General features: G+C 43.5%; 1 protein-coding gene across 1 annotated transcript in view; it reads left to right on the forward strand.

Moving 5' to 3' along the window:
* The window catches only part of CCDC63 (coiled-coil domain containing 63), a 34110-nt gene that overhangs the window by 8808 nt on the left and 11176 nt on the right, over window positions 1–14126 (forward strand). The window contains exons 3-6 of the mRNA XM_053588550.1: window positions 1570–1689; window positions 4585–4766; window positions 6163–6344; window positions 10277–10500. Coding sequence (XP_053444525.1) covers window positions 1570–1689; window positions 4585–4766; window positions 6163–6344; window positions 10277–10500 — 708 coding nt within the window. The remainder of the gene's footprint in view (window positions 1–1569; window positions 1690–4584; window positions 4767–6162; window positions 6345–10276; window positions 10501–14126) is intronic.

Below are 14126 nucleotides of genomic sequence, written 5' to 3' on the forward strand. Positions count from 1 at the left end.
AGACTTTGAACTCCCAAATACACAACTCATTTGTGGATGCCTTTAGGACAGAATTTCTTAAATCTTTCATTCCCCATACCCATTTCTTTTCCTACCTTCCTCCCTTCTTCCTCCCACTGTATTACTTATACATAGTCAATTCATCAATGAATGACCATCACCAAGATGAAGACGTAGAGTATTGCAGCACCCAGAAGGCTCCCTTGGTCCCCTTTCATTAACTGTCCCCCAAGGAACCCCTTTCCTGACCCTCATGGCCTCTTTCAATCAACATTACATCTGTCAACACTGCTTTCAGCAGCAAGTAAACATCTCTGTACAGTTCTGAAATGGAATTCATAGATGATAGAATTCTTTGCCCTTACTTATTTTATTATTATTATTATTATTTTGCAGTTTTTGGCCAGGGCCAGGTTTGAACCCGCCACCTCCGGTATATGGGGGCGGTGCCCTACTCCTTTTAAATCAATATAATGCTATAATTATAATACATGTATAAAAGATAAATAAAAGTTATTTATACTAAAATTATATTTATTTTAATATGTGAATGTTCTGGTCTGACTCACCTAGAACAGGGCTGGCAGAGGACCACATAGTAAATATTTTGGTTCTGTGGGCCACGTAGCCTCTCTTGCAACTGATTAATTCTGCCTTTGTAGCAGGAAGGCAGCCATAGACAATATATCAATGAATGGGTGTGGCTGCATGCCAATAAAACTTTATTGGTAAAAACAGACAGTGAACCACATTTGGCCAAAGGCTGTGGTTTGCAGATACCTGGCCTGAAAGATGTAATCAGATCAGAGGCCTGCAATGTTACATAAAATCAGCAAGGATTCCACGGCTACATTGCAGACTGATTCAGCCTTATTGTGTCCACAAGTCAAAGAAGGTGATCTAGGTTGTGTTAGTGGCATGATGTCCAGAATGGTGACCAACTCTTGGTAAAGTTCCAAAACAAATCAAAAATTTATGCAGTGACTACAGTCATGGATAATTCAATGCCTATTAGAAATGAATGAGAAATGCTGTGTGTATACATATAAAAGATAGTTTGATTCTAGGTACAGAAAGATATAAAGAGGTTTTCCATCCACATAATGTTCACAGGGACACTGGGAGGTCACAAGTGATGGCGGAGAGTCCTGGATGTCTGGTGCTATCTGGCATCTTGTGACCCACACATTAAATGGCACTAGTGTCCTTGTTGTTGCAAGAGCAAAACAAAATAAAACACCACAAGGTTATAGAAGGCCCCTTGGAGGACAATGTTGTTTATGCTGGAAACCAAAGCTGTAGGAAGTTAAAATTTATGTCCACATGTGAAAAAAATTTATGTGCACAGGCGAGAGCAAAAACTCTAAATTGCCTCATTTTACCCCAAACTGGTTAGGATTAAGTTGAATTGCATACCCCCCCCCAAGAGAGAAACTAAAATTCTATTTATAGAAAAAGAAAGAACATTGTGGTTTTTGTTTTAGCACACTTGAGTTAGTTAGTGAACTATAGAATTTGTACCCACACAGATGTTAACACAGCTGGGCTTTCTCTCTTTTTCTTTTTCAGATTGCTCAGATGGAGAAAAAAATTGCAAACCAAAAACAGATCTTCTTAAAAATGCAGGAGGCCAATAACCCCCGGAAACTTCAGAAACAGATCCACACTTTGGAAACCCGTTTGAATCTTGTATGTAAGGTGTTCTCTGCAGTTTTGCAAACAGCTCTGTCCCCACTTTGCTGAGACCAAAGAATGATGTCTGCTAATCATTTAGGAGAAAATACCTATTTCATTGATTGACTCAAGAGAAGTATAACTTGTAGGCCAGAAAGCCTTTTAGAATTTACTATCTACCCTCCTCCACCCACTCTGTTCTATCCACCTTAGAAAATGCTATTGTTGCCCGTGCCTTCACCCCAACCCCCCACCTCACCTGGAATGCCTACTCCTAGTTCCCTGTCTCAAAAATTCTTGCTTATTTTTAAGCAGCACTTCACCAGGCAGAATAGTTAGAACTTCCTCTTCCTGGGCAATCTTCTCATGTCACTATTATAGCTTGTGTTTTTTTGTTTTGTTGATGTAGTCTCTAAGAACTCCTGATTACCCTCAATTTACAGTGACTTTTGCATTAAGCAGGATTTTCTTTTTTTTTTTTTTGAGAAAGCATCTCACTTTGCTGCTCCCCGTAGTGCCGTGATGTCACAGCTCACAGCAACCTCAAACTCTTGGGCTCAAGCGATTCTCTTGTCTCAGCCTCCCAAGTAGCTGGGACTAACACCTGGCTATTTTTAGAGACGGGGTCTCACTCTAGCTCAGGCTGATCTTGAACCTGTGAGCTCAGGCAGTCCACGCACCTCGGCCTTCCACAGTGCTAGGATTACACGCACGAGCCACCATGCCTGGCCCACGCAGGATTTTCTAAACTGCAAAGTGGCTTAAGCACTCACACACAAAGGGACTGTACTGGTTGCAGAACTGAAAAATTCAGAGGAGGAAATGGGTTCTTCAGGCATAGCTGGATCCAGGTGTCCATCTCTCCTCCAGGTGGACTTCATTTGAGTTGCCTGCAGTAAGAACAGTTGCCAGCAAAAAGGAAATGTCTGTTTCCTAACACAGTATAATTTTATTACCTCTGGTCTTTATGTTGTATGTTGACTCTCTAGACTTTTCATTCTACTTGTCTGCTACTTTGTATTCTCTGACCTACATCTCCCCATTTCTTCCTCCCTGCTCCTGGTAACCACTGTGTTATTGCCCATCTCTGTATAGTTTATCTTTTCTTTAAGATTCCACATATAAATGAGATTATGCAATATTTTTCATTCTGCATCTAGCTTATTTCACTTAGCATAAGGTCCTCTGGGTTCTTCAACCTTGTGACAAATAGCAAGATATCCTTTTTTAAAGGCTACATAATATTCCATAGGATATATATGCAATTTTTTTTATCCACTCATATGTTGAAGGAAACTAATATGTTGTTTTCAAATCTTGACTGTGGTGAAAAATACTGCAATGAACATGGGAATGCAAATATCTTTTCAAGGTAAGGATTTAATTTATTTTGGATATATGTCCAGAAGAGAGATTGCCTGGTCTTATGGTAGTTCTATTTTTAATTTCTTTAGAAACCTCTGTACTATTTTTTATAACAGCTTCACAAATCTACATTCCTAGTAACAGTGTAACCAGCAACATCATCTTTTTAAAAGAAAACATTTTTTTTAAAAGCTAAGATAATTTATAGGCCATACAATAAATTCTAATTTATTGGGACTAAAACAATGAACATATCTATTACTTTGATTTAATCATTGTTAATGTTTTTCTTTATTTGCTTCACCATGTTTTCCTCTGAAGTATTTTTTTTTTTTTCCTCTGAAGTATTTTAAGGTAAATTATAGGCATCATGATGTTTCACCCTTAAATACTTAAATTTGCATCTCCTAAAATTGAACAAGACCATATCACACCTTGCAAAATTAATATTTTCATAACATTACTCAATACCTAGTTCATATTAAAGTTTCTCTGGTTGGCCCAAAAATATCTTTTAAAGGTGAATCCAATTAAGCAAGATTCACGTAATTGTTAAGGACCTGTGTCTTTTTTTGTTGTTGTTGTTTTTGTTTGTTTTTTTTGAGACAGAGTCTCACTTTGTCACCCTCGGTAGCGTCACAGCTCACAGTAATCTCAAACTCTTGGGCTTAAGTGATTCTCTTGCCTCAGCCTCCCAAGTAGCTGGGACTACAGGTGCCTGCCACAATGCCTGGCTATTTTTATTGTTATTGTTGTTGTTGTAGTTGTCGTTGTTTGGCAAGCCCGGGCTGGGTTCGAACCTGCCAGCCTCAGTGTATGTAGCTGGTGCCCTACCCATTGAGCTATGGGTACTGCCCAAGGATTTGTATCTTAAATTTCTTTAGAATAGTGGCTGCCAGTTGTGGGCGGATTTTGCCTCCAAGTGGATAGTGTCTCCAAAAGGAGATCCTTATGGTTGTCAGAGCTTGGGTTGGAGGTAAGGATGCTACTTGCATCTAGTGGATAGGCATTTAACATCCTAAAAAGCACAAGTAAGCCCCTCACTACAAAGAATCATCTGGCTCCAAACACCAAGAGTGCTGAGTTTGGGGCAGCGCCTGTGGCTCAAAGGAATGGGTTGCCAGCCCCATATACTGGAGGTGGTGGGTTCAAATGCGGCCCTGACCAAAAACTACAAAAAAAAAAGAGTGCTGAGTTTGAGAGAGACTGCTCAAAAACAGCCATACCCCAATTTTTCTCATGCCATCCACTGTTGAAGAGTCCAAGTCAATATTCCTGTAGAAAGTTCTACCTTTTTGATTTAGTTGATTATTTCCTGTGGTATCATTTAGCTTGTTCCTCTCTTCCCTGTTAATTGCTGAAAACTGGAAGTTAGGTCTAAACGGTGGAGAAATCCAGTTCGTGGCTATCTCAAGCCTCTCCAACCAGTTTTGTGTCCCGGGGGTGGGAGGTGGGGTGAGGACCTTCCAGCCCCTCAGTTTCCTCCTGGAAGCTTGTCTTATGCATAGGAACGAGCCCTGTTTTGAAACACAGTCTTTCCAACAGGTCACTGTTCAATTTGACAAGATGCTAACCACCAATGCCAAGCTCCGGACGGAGATTGAGGACCTACGGTTTGAGAAGGCTGCTTATGACAACGTCTACCAGCAGCTGCACCGGCGTATGTCACTCCAGAAGAAAACCATGAACACAGCCATCGAGCAGTCTTCTCAGGCCTATGAGCAGAGGTAGGCTGGGGTTTTTCTCAGTCTGGATGTCTTCCGGCTTCTTACTCATGGGCACAAAAAGCATATACTTTGGCTTTGAAGAGCCCAGGTTTTAGCATCCAACAGATCAGCATTTAAATTCTGGCTACATAACTACTACATTGTTGTAGGAGCTAAAGAAATCCTAAAGAGATGGTAGAGAGGATTAAATAATATATGTATGTAAGAGAGTGCCTGGGACAGAGTAATTGATAAGTAGTGATGGTAATGATGATGATGATGGTGATGATGGTGGTGGTGATGGTGATGGTGGTGGTGATGGTGATGGTGATGATGGTGATGGTGATGGTGGTGGTGATGGTGGTGATGATGGTGGTGGTGGTGGTGATGATGATGGTGGTGGTGGTGGTGGTGATGATGGTGGTGATGGTGATAGTGGTGATGGTGATGGTGGTGGTGATGGTGGTGATGATGGTGGTGGTGGTGGTGATGATGATGGTGGTGGTGGTGGTGATGATGATGGTGGTGGTGGTGGTGGTGGTGATGATGGTGTTGGTAGTGGTGATGATGGTGGTGGTGGTGATGATGGTGGTGGTGATGATGGTGGTGGTGGTGGTGATGATGATGGTGGTGGTGGTGGTGGTGATGATGGTGGTGGTGGTGGTGATGATGGTGGTGGTGGTGATGATGGTGGTGGTGGTGGTGGTGATGATGATGATGGTGGTGGTGGTGGTAGTGATGATGGTGGTGGTGGTGGTGGTGATGATGATAGTGGTAGTGGTGGTGATGATGATGGTGGTGGTGGTGGTGGTGGTGATGATGGTGGTGGTGGTGATGATGGTGGTGGTGGTGGTGATGGTGGTGGTGGTGGTGATGATGGTGGTGGTGGTGGTGGTGGTGGTGGTGGTGATGGTGATGGTGCTGATAAGGGTGATAATGATAATCATGATAGAAAAATTTCCTGGGGGTGGTCTAGAGCTTATAGCTCCTGTTGTTCAGGAAAGGAGGATTGTTTTTCTGCCCTCAGAAACTGTCATGATTAAAAAGTGATGGTGGGCTGGGCATGGTGGCTCATGCCTGTAATTCCAGCACTTTGGGAATCCAAGGCAGAGGTTTTCTTCAGGCCAGGAGTTTGAGACCAGCCTGAGCAACATACTGAAACCCCCATGTCTACAAGATATAAAAAAATAAGTTGTAGTTCTAGCTACTTGGGAAGCTGACGTGGGAGAATTACTCAAGCCAAGGCATCTAAGGCTGCAGTGAGCTCTTCAGCCTGGGTGACAGAGTGAGACCCTAGCTTTAAAAAAAAAAAAAAAGGATGGTCACTAGCCAGGCAGGAAGTCCCTCTTGATTGGAAAGGAAAAGGAAGGCGAGGGGGGAGCGTCTGGACACTCAGGCTCTGCTCCTCCTCACCCAGGCTGGAGGCCATGGCTCGAATGGCTGCCATGAAGGATCGCCAGCAGAAGGACATCTCTCAGTACAACTTGGAGATCCGAGAGCTGGAGCGTCTTTATGCCCATGAGAACAAGCTCAAATCCTTCCTGCTCAGCAAGCTGAATGACCGCACTGAATTCGAGGAGCAGGCCAAAAGGCAAGAAGGTACATTCTCTAGCTGCACAGCTGGTGCTAGCTTGGTGCACACGCATGCTGGCTCCTGATCACTTTGTGTCTCTCAGGTGCCACCATCTCCTTGTAGTAGGGTTGCCAAATTTATCAAATAAAATACAAGATGCCTAGTTAAATCTAAATTTTAGGTGAACAATGAATAAATTTTTATGCTAAGTATGTCCTATATAGTATTTGGGACTTACTTATACTCAAAAACTTATTTGCTGTTTATCTATAATTGGGACATACTGATAACTTTAAAAATTATGTTCTTCAACTGAAATTCTAATTTAACTGGGCACCCTGTATTTTATCTGACAATCCTAACCTGTAGGATGTGTCCTCATGTGGGGCTCTCCTGTTGTTTAGGGGGAGACTTGTGTGTCAGGGTCCCTGAGATCATCCCTGGGTTTGATGATTCACTAGCAGGATTCCCAGGACTCCCAGGCTGGCACAGGCACACTCGGGGCTGTGATGTATCACAGTGAAGGGACACAAAGCAAAAACAGCACAGGGAAACCAGGCACAAACTTCCAGAGAGGTCACACAGCACACACGTAATTCTTCTGGCAGGTAATTGTGGCAATACATATGTGAGAAGCGTTATCTACTAGGGGAGCACACTAGGGACTCAGTAGCCTAAATTCTTACTAGGGTCTGGTCATGTAGGCACACACCAAAACTCACGACTCTTAGGGGGAAGGCAGGCATTCAGCATAAAGCATGTTGTCTGTACAGTCTAGATGCAATAAGCCACTCTTATCATTCAGGGGAAGTTTTATATCAGTACAGGGAGCCATTTATCATTCAAATTCCTATGTGTCAGTCAAGGGCAAACCTTGCAAGCAGGCCTTTCTTAAAAAGCAATCTCAGACCTGCTACATTAACTCTCTTTTGAACAGACTGAAAAATCTGAGCTCTTCTGAAAGGTACACCCACCCCCATGCTGTGTAACTATATTTGTACCATCTCTTTTGCCTCTTCCTGCTTTATTATTTGGACCTGTTTTGCTAGAAGTGTGTTTCTGAGAAAACCCCATCTCTTACTCTCTAAAATAACAACAAACACCAAAATCTTTCTTTCTTTTTTTTTTTTTTTGAGACTGTCTCTCTGTAGCCCTGGATAGACTGCCGTGGTGTCATCATAGCTCACAGCAACCTCAGACTCCTGGGCTCAAGCAATCCTCTTGCCTCAGCCTTCTGAGTAGCTTGGACTACAGGTGCCCACCACAATGCCTGGCTAGTTTTTCTAATTTTGGTAGAAACAGGGTCTCACTTTGCTCAGGCTGGTCTTGAACTCCTGAGTTCCAGCAAAGCTCCTGCCTCAACCTACTAGGATTACAGGCATAAGCCACTGTGCCTGGTCCACCAAAAGCCTTTAACCCTTTGGACCTTTGATCCATCCATCCACCCATCCATTAACTCAGTCACCTCCATCAGCCCAGTCATACATTCATCTGTTTTTCCATCCATCAGCCATTCATCCTTTTCCCAATCATCCATCCCTCCATCCATTTACTGAGCCACTAGCTCATGTGTGCGTCTATTCTAAGTACTTGGCATATGTGATTTCCATTTGGTCCTCACAATTCTAAGAGGTAGACATTACTATTAATATGCTCCATTTGTAGATAAGGACACTGCAGTTCAGAGTGGATACCTGACCAAGCCAAGGGCCACAGCAACTTACGCAGCAGACGCAGGGCCCCAAAAACATCCCTTTGTCTTCCGTCCCCTCCAACCCTGAGGTCCCGTCTTGGTACCCTCTTATCTATGCAGTGAGCAGCTTCATAATTCCTGTGATTTTGTTTTCCCTACGTCTTTTTAATTCTTGAATCCAGATCCATTCTTCCTCTTCTCATGCCTCAGTCTTGTCATTGCTTTCCTTCTGGCAGCTTCTGTTTGGTCTCACCACCTCTAGCCTCCTCCTGCTCCAAGCTGCCCTTAAAGTGATCCCAGGGTTACATTCTCTGTGATCTGTTAACTCTTTCATTCATCTATCCAGTGGATCTGTGTCTAGTCATTCAACACATTTTAATGGTCACTTCACCTGAAGCTAGTACCATACTAGGGGCTGGAGACAACACAGTGACCAACACAGCACTAGTCCTGATGTCTTGGAGCTTCCATTCTAGGTACAGAGACATGAGAAAACCCCCACTCAGATAGATGAATGCAAAGACTTCAAGTTGTGATAGAAGCTTTGGAGGGAGAAAACAAGGGACTGAGGTAGAATGCTCAGGGCCTGGTGCTCTTTTGGATTGAGCAGCTAAGGAAGATGTCTTAAGAAGGGACATTAAAGGACTCTAGTTGTGTGGGAATGGGAAACCCCGGCAGAGGGACCAGCACAGATAAGGGGAAGAGGTGGGAATGGGCTAGACCAGAGTGCAGAAGTGAAGCTGGAGAAAGAGCAGGGACCACTCTAGAAAGACCTTCACTTAATCCCAGCCCAGTAACTGGGAGTGGCATAAGGGATATGGTGGGGAGTAAGACAGAATCCTGCCCTCCCAGAGCTGGCCCATTAGGGAGACAAAAAATAAGCAAATGTAGAAGTGAATCTAATATCTTGGGAACCAATGAGCATGATGACAAAAATAATTGATAGTGAAGGGGACTGTTTCATCTAGAGTAGGCGGGCCTGCCACTTGGGCAGAGGCTTGAATGACACCAGAGGACCGGACCTGGGAGGAGAGCAACCTAGGCTGAGGACACAGCGAGTGCAAAGAACTTGAGGTGTGAATGGCGATGTTCTGGAAAGAACAGAGAGAAAGCCAGTGTGGCTATAATGAGTCAATGCCAGTGGAGAAGGTGAGAGGAGAGAAGACAGAAGTGGCCAGATGGTGCAGGGCCTTGTAGGCTGCATTGGGAAGCACAATATTTATCCTAAGTGTGGCTGGAAATCATCAGTGGATTTAGGCAAAGTAGTGACAAAGTCTCGTGGTAACAAGTTGCTGAGGGGTAAAGGCCACGCATCTAAAGCAGAACCCCCTGGCCACACTCCTGTAATCCTAGTACTCTGGGAGGCCAAGGCAGGTGGATTACTTGAGCTCAAGCATTTGAGACCAGCCTGAGCAAGAATGAGATCCCATCTCTGCTAAAAATAGAAAAACTAACCAGGCATATTGGTGCATGCCTGCAATCCTAGCTACTCAGGAGGTTGAGGCAAGAGGATTACAGAGCCCATGAGTTTGAGGTTGCTCCGAGCTAGGATGATGCCACAACACTCTACCCAGGGCAACAGAGTGAGACTCTGTCTCAGAAAAAAAAAAGCAGAACCCCATTACAGCACTTAATGGTTTGGCCACAGAGGTAATTACTAGATTTCATTTTATTTTTATTTTTATTTTTTTTGAGACAGAGTCTCACTCTGTCACTCTCTATAGTCTGGGTAGAGTGCTGAAGTGTCATAGCTCACAGCAACCTCAAACTCTTGGGCTCATCTCAGCCTTCCAAGTAGCTGGGACCAAAATTAGTGCCTGGCTAATTTTCTTTTTCTTTTTTTAGTAGAGATGAGGTCTCACTCTTACTCAGGCTGGTCTTGAACTCCTGATCTCAAGATATCCTCCTGCCTCAACCTCCCAGAGTAATAATAGTATTACAGGTGTGAGCCACCTCATCCATCTTGGAGTTCTTTTTCTGTTTACTTGGATATCTTTGTTTCTTCTTTCTTCTTGTCTGATTCTCCCACTAGAAGCTCCATGGGCCAGGGATTTTGTTTCAGTATTGCCTAGTACAGTGTCTGATGTGTAATAAGTTTTTAATTTGATATTTATGAAGTGAATAATGAGTGAAGCTTCTGCCTGTCTCCTGGAAAAGTAGAGCTCCCTCCCCAAGGCATAATAATGTTGATCACGTCCTGTCTGCCTGGCATGGGTCTGAGGGTTGCCTTTTGAAACTCACTGTGGCTGGTGTTTCCTTTTCCAGCTCTCAAGGGAAAGAAGCGTGGCAAGAAGAAGAGCAAAGGGGAGAGTTTTGAGAGCTATGAGGTAGCCCACCTCCGGCTGCTGAAGCTGGCTGAGAATGGGAACCTGAACCAGCTCATTGAGGATTTTCTGGCCAAGGAGGAGAAGAACTTTGCTCGGTTCACATATGTCACAGAGCTCAACAATGACATGGAGATGATGCACAAGAAGACCCAGAATATCCAGGTTGGGCAGCTCTTGTTTCCATAGGCCTGGGACCCCCTGTCCTTACAGAAGCCTTCCTTAGAACAGGCTCATTAGAAGGCTCCATGAGACACTGCAGAAAAAAAGGCCTCAAGGTTAAATCCATTTGGCAAATGCTGTTATACTCTCCCTACATTTCCCGTGTATTGTAACTTTTCAGCTGATATGTGCATTTAATATGTTCTCATCCCTGCCACCCCTAGTAGTGACACTATAATCTACAGCATGTTTTATAATCCAGTGCTTAGTATACTACAGCCCCCCTAGATGTTTTTGTACAGCCCATGAGCTAAGAATCATTTTTACATTTTTAAAGTATTGTAAGAAGAAAAAGAGAGAAAGAGAGAGAGAAATATGCAAGAGAGATCCACAAAGATGAAAACCTTGTGTTTATATCTGGCCCTTTGCTGGATATAACAGCTTCCTAGAATTGAAGAAAGATGGTTAATTCTCCTCTTGGAGAGACTTGATGTATATGAGCATACTAAAGGCTCTGATAAGTCCTGCAGTAAAGAAACCTGTTTACCTTTGTTGAACCCATAATTTCCCAAACATAATTGACTCCCTGGGCTACTTACTCCCCAGAACATAAACAAATATTCTTTGGAATTTTCTGTAAAGAATAGAGTATAAACTCCTTACTATAACACTCAAAGCCTCTTCAAAATTTGGTTTTGACCTACCTTTGCAGACTCAGGTCCCGTGATAATCCCCTGGGTACCCTCTGGCCAAAGCACCAGCTGCTAGTCCCAGCTGTTCCAGGCATTTCCCTTCTCTTAAGGTTTTCCTGGTGCTGTTACCTCTCCCTCTCCCACCTTTCTCTTCTGATGAAATCTTGCTCATTAGTCCTGACCCAGCACAAATGTCACCTCCACTGGGAATTCATTATTCCTTCCTCTGAGGTCCCTATCCTCTGTTTATATGATGAGCGGAGCTATTCTCCTATGCTATATGTCACCGTTTTCCAAATTTCTGGGGGAGATGTGTATGCTGGCCATGTGCAAATGGATTGCAGCTAGAATATAGGTGAAAACATTCACCTATATCAATTCACTAGTGATAGTTAATTTTAATATCAGGAAAAATTTAGCTTGCAGAGCGAACTTGTAAAGTAATGGATACTACTTAGGGTAATAATTAATAACAGTAAACACAGAATAAAAAACATAATGAAATAAAATTGGCTAATTTCAAGAGAACTCTTAATACATAACAATAGATACTTATAGATAATAATAGTCCAGGTGGCAGGTGAAAATGTCTGTATCGTTTAGGATTGGCACAGGTGTGATAAATGGAGGAAAGTGTTTTTAAAGGGAAGATTTACTAAGGTCTAGGAAATTAAGACTGAAGAATGCAGCACCACCAAGAGCAGGCCCCAGAATGGTCGAGGGGAGGGAGAAGTTTCTGGAACCAGGAGAGAGGTTTTTGGAGAAGGCTATGGCTGCTACCTGCTACCCCTGCTGCTGTTCCCTCCCAGGAGGGATGAAACCAAACTAGGGATCTACAGAGTGGGGTAAATACCTCCTTCTCTTCCACCCTTCCAGGGTGGAAGGAACCAAACTGGACCAGAGCTCAAGGGGCTCCTAAGGGCAGCCCTGCGAATGTTGGGGTGGGGAGGGAGCAGGTGGATCCAGACAAAGGGAGGATGTCCTGCTTAGTGTGTGGCTCAGTGTATAGGGGTGTAGGGTACAGAGCTGCTCTCTGTCCACCTGGGGATCTTCCAGAGGACAGGCATGAGGGTGCACTCTCTGTGCCCCCTGTGGGAGGCATAGGAAATGGTTCTTCTACAGAGCTGACCTTGGCCTTCCCTTCATCTTGGGGGTGTTCTCTCCTGTCCTCCTTCAGCCACGCCGCCCTTCCTCCAGCATTAGGACAAGTGTGGGTGTGTCTGCCTTCAGCCTTGTTCTCCCCATCCGTAGAATGACATCCATTGTACTTGGACTAGAAGAGTAGCTTCCAAACCTTTCTATAAAGCTACAAAACATTTTTTTGAATGGATGTTATTAGGAAACTCCAATATATAAAACAGAGTAAAGGGAGCAATACTGGATGAAAGGGTCATGGAAAGGGTACCTGGGTCCCTACTTTTTGCCCTTTTGTGGAATCTTTGCTCCTATTGGGTTCAGGTTCTGAGCAAACTTTTTCTTGTTCTTCATCAAAACCGATTAGGATTCTAACATCTGATTTCACCCTACCTAGATGGCTGGGATCGGAGGTCATAAACTGGCTGAATCCAGCCTTCATTCTCCTTTTGTTTGGTCTTCTCCACTCTCTCCCCTTCCTCCTTCCACCCCCAATTTATTAACTTATTAGTTGCCAACTTTTAAATATCAGGGTATTCCATACGAAAATATGAATTTCTGGTTTCTCTTGGAAAATCAGATCTGACAACTCCGGCGGGAATCTGAGTCCCTATGAACACGCCAGGCTCTGGCTCCTTGTTTTACCCACACCAGCGGCATCTGATTTGCTCCGAAGCCGGCAGAGCCCCGTGGGCCTTTTGAGTTTGTAACTACTGTCCTCTGGTGGTCATCCGCGGTACTGCAGGGAAGGTCTTTGCAGAGCTCTCGGGCCCTGTTTCTCATTTTCTGGGAAACCGTACCTCGTTCTTGGGCCTCAGTTTCCCAATCTGTGGAATTATGTTTGGACCAGAACAGTGCCTTCCAAATTCTTTGTTGAAGTTACAGAATTGTACGTTTGGGGGGCTTAAATAGAACCTCAAATGCCTATTGAATGAAGTCTAGAAAGCATGAATTTCCAACAGGAAGATTTAATTGTTTTAAAAAAGTTATGAGAAACTCATTATAGAAAAATTGGAAACTATGTAAGGATAGAAGGAATTTTCAAAATCACCCATTATCCCATTGCCTAGAGATGATCACAGGGAGAGCTTTGAAATACTTCCTTCTAACTTTTTCTTTGGGTTGTGCTTTTAAAATTTAACATAGTGCTTATCATATATAGTATATATAAAGTTGTATATTCTGGTTTAAAAAAACATTCTTTTGGTTATTTTTCATCCTAGAAGTATTTATTGGCTACTTACTGTGTGCCAGATACTGTTCTAGACATTAGTGATATACAGTGAACAAAATGACAAAACAAACAAACAAACAAACAACAACAAAAAACAGCCCTTGTGAAGTTTCTATGCTGGCAGGGAGAAATAGATAATAAACAGCAAGTGTAATGGTGTAAATTACAGAGTAAATTAGAAAGTGAGAAGCGGTGTGGGTACAAAGATGAAATAGAGCAGGTTTTGGAGCTGGTTTGGGGCAGTTGAAGAGTTAAGTGTTGAGAAAATTTGCAGGTGAAGGAGCAAGCTGCCCAGATCTCTCTGAGGAATAATATTCCAAGCAGAAGAAATAGCATGTGCAAAAGTCCTGAGGCAGGAGAATGCATGGAAGTCAGGGTGCCTGGAGTGGAGAGAGAGAGACATGGAGGGGGGAGGCAGTGAAGTCTCAGAGGTGAGGGATGTCGTGCACATTTCCAGAAGGGCTTTTGCAATTACCCCAAGAGAAGGGAGCCCTGGGGGACCTCTGAGCAGAGGAGCAGCACCAGGAGCAGCACGGTCTGACTCAGGGTATTTACACAATTTGTAAAAT

Source organism: Nycticebus coucang, chromosome 4, assembly GCF_027406575.1.
Source record: "Nycticebus coucang isolate mNycCou1 chromosome 4, mNycCou1.pri, whole genome shotgun sequence".
In the NCBI taxonomy this organism is placed as follows: Eukaryota; Metazoa; Chordata; class Mammalia; order Primates; family Lorisidae; genus Nycticebus; species Nycticebus coucang.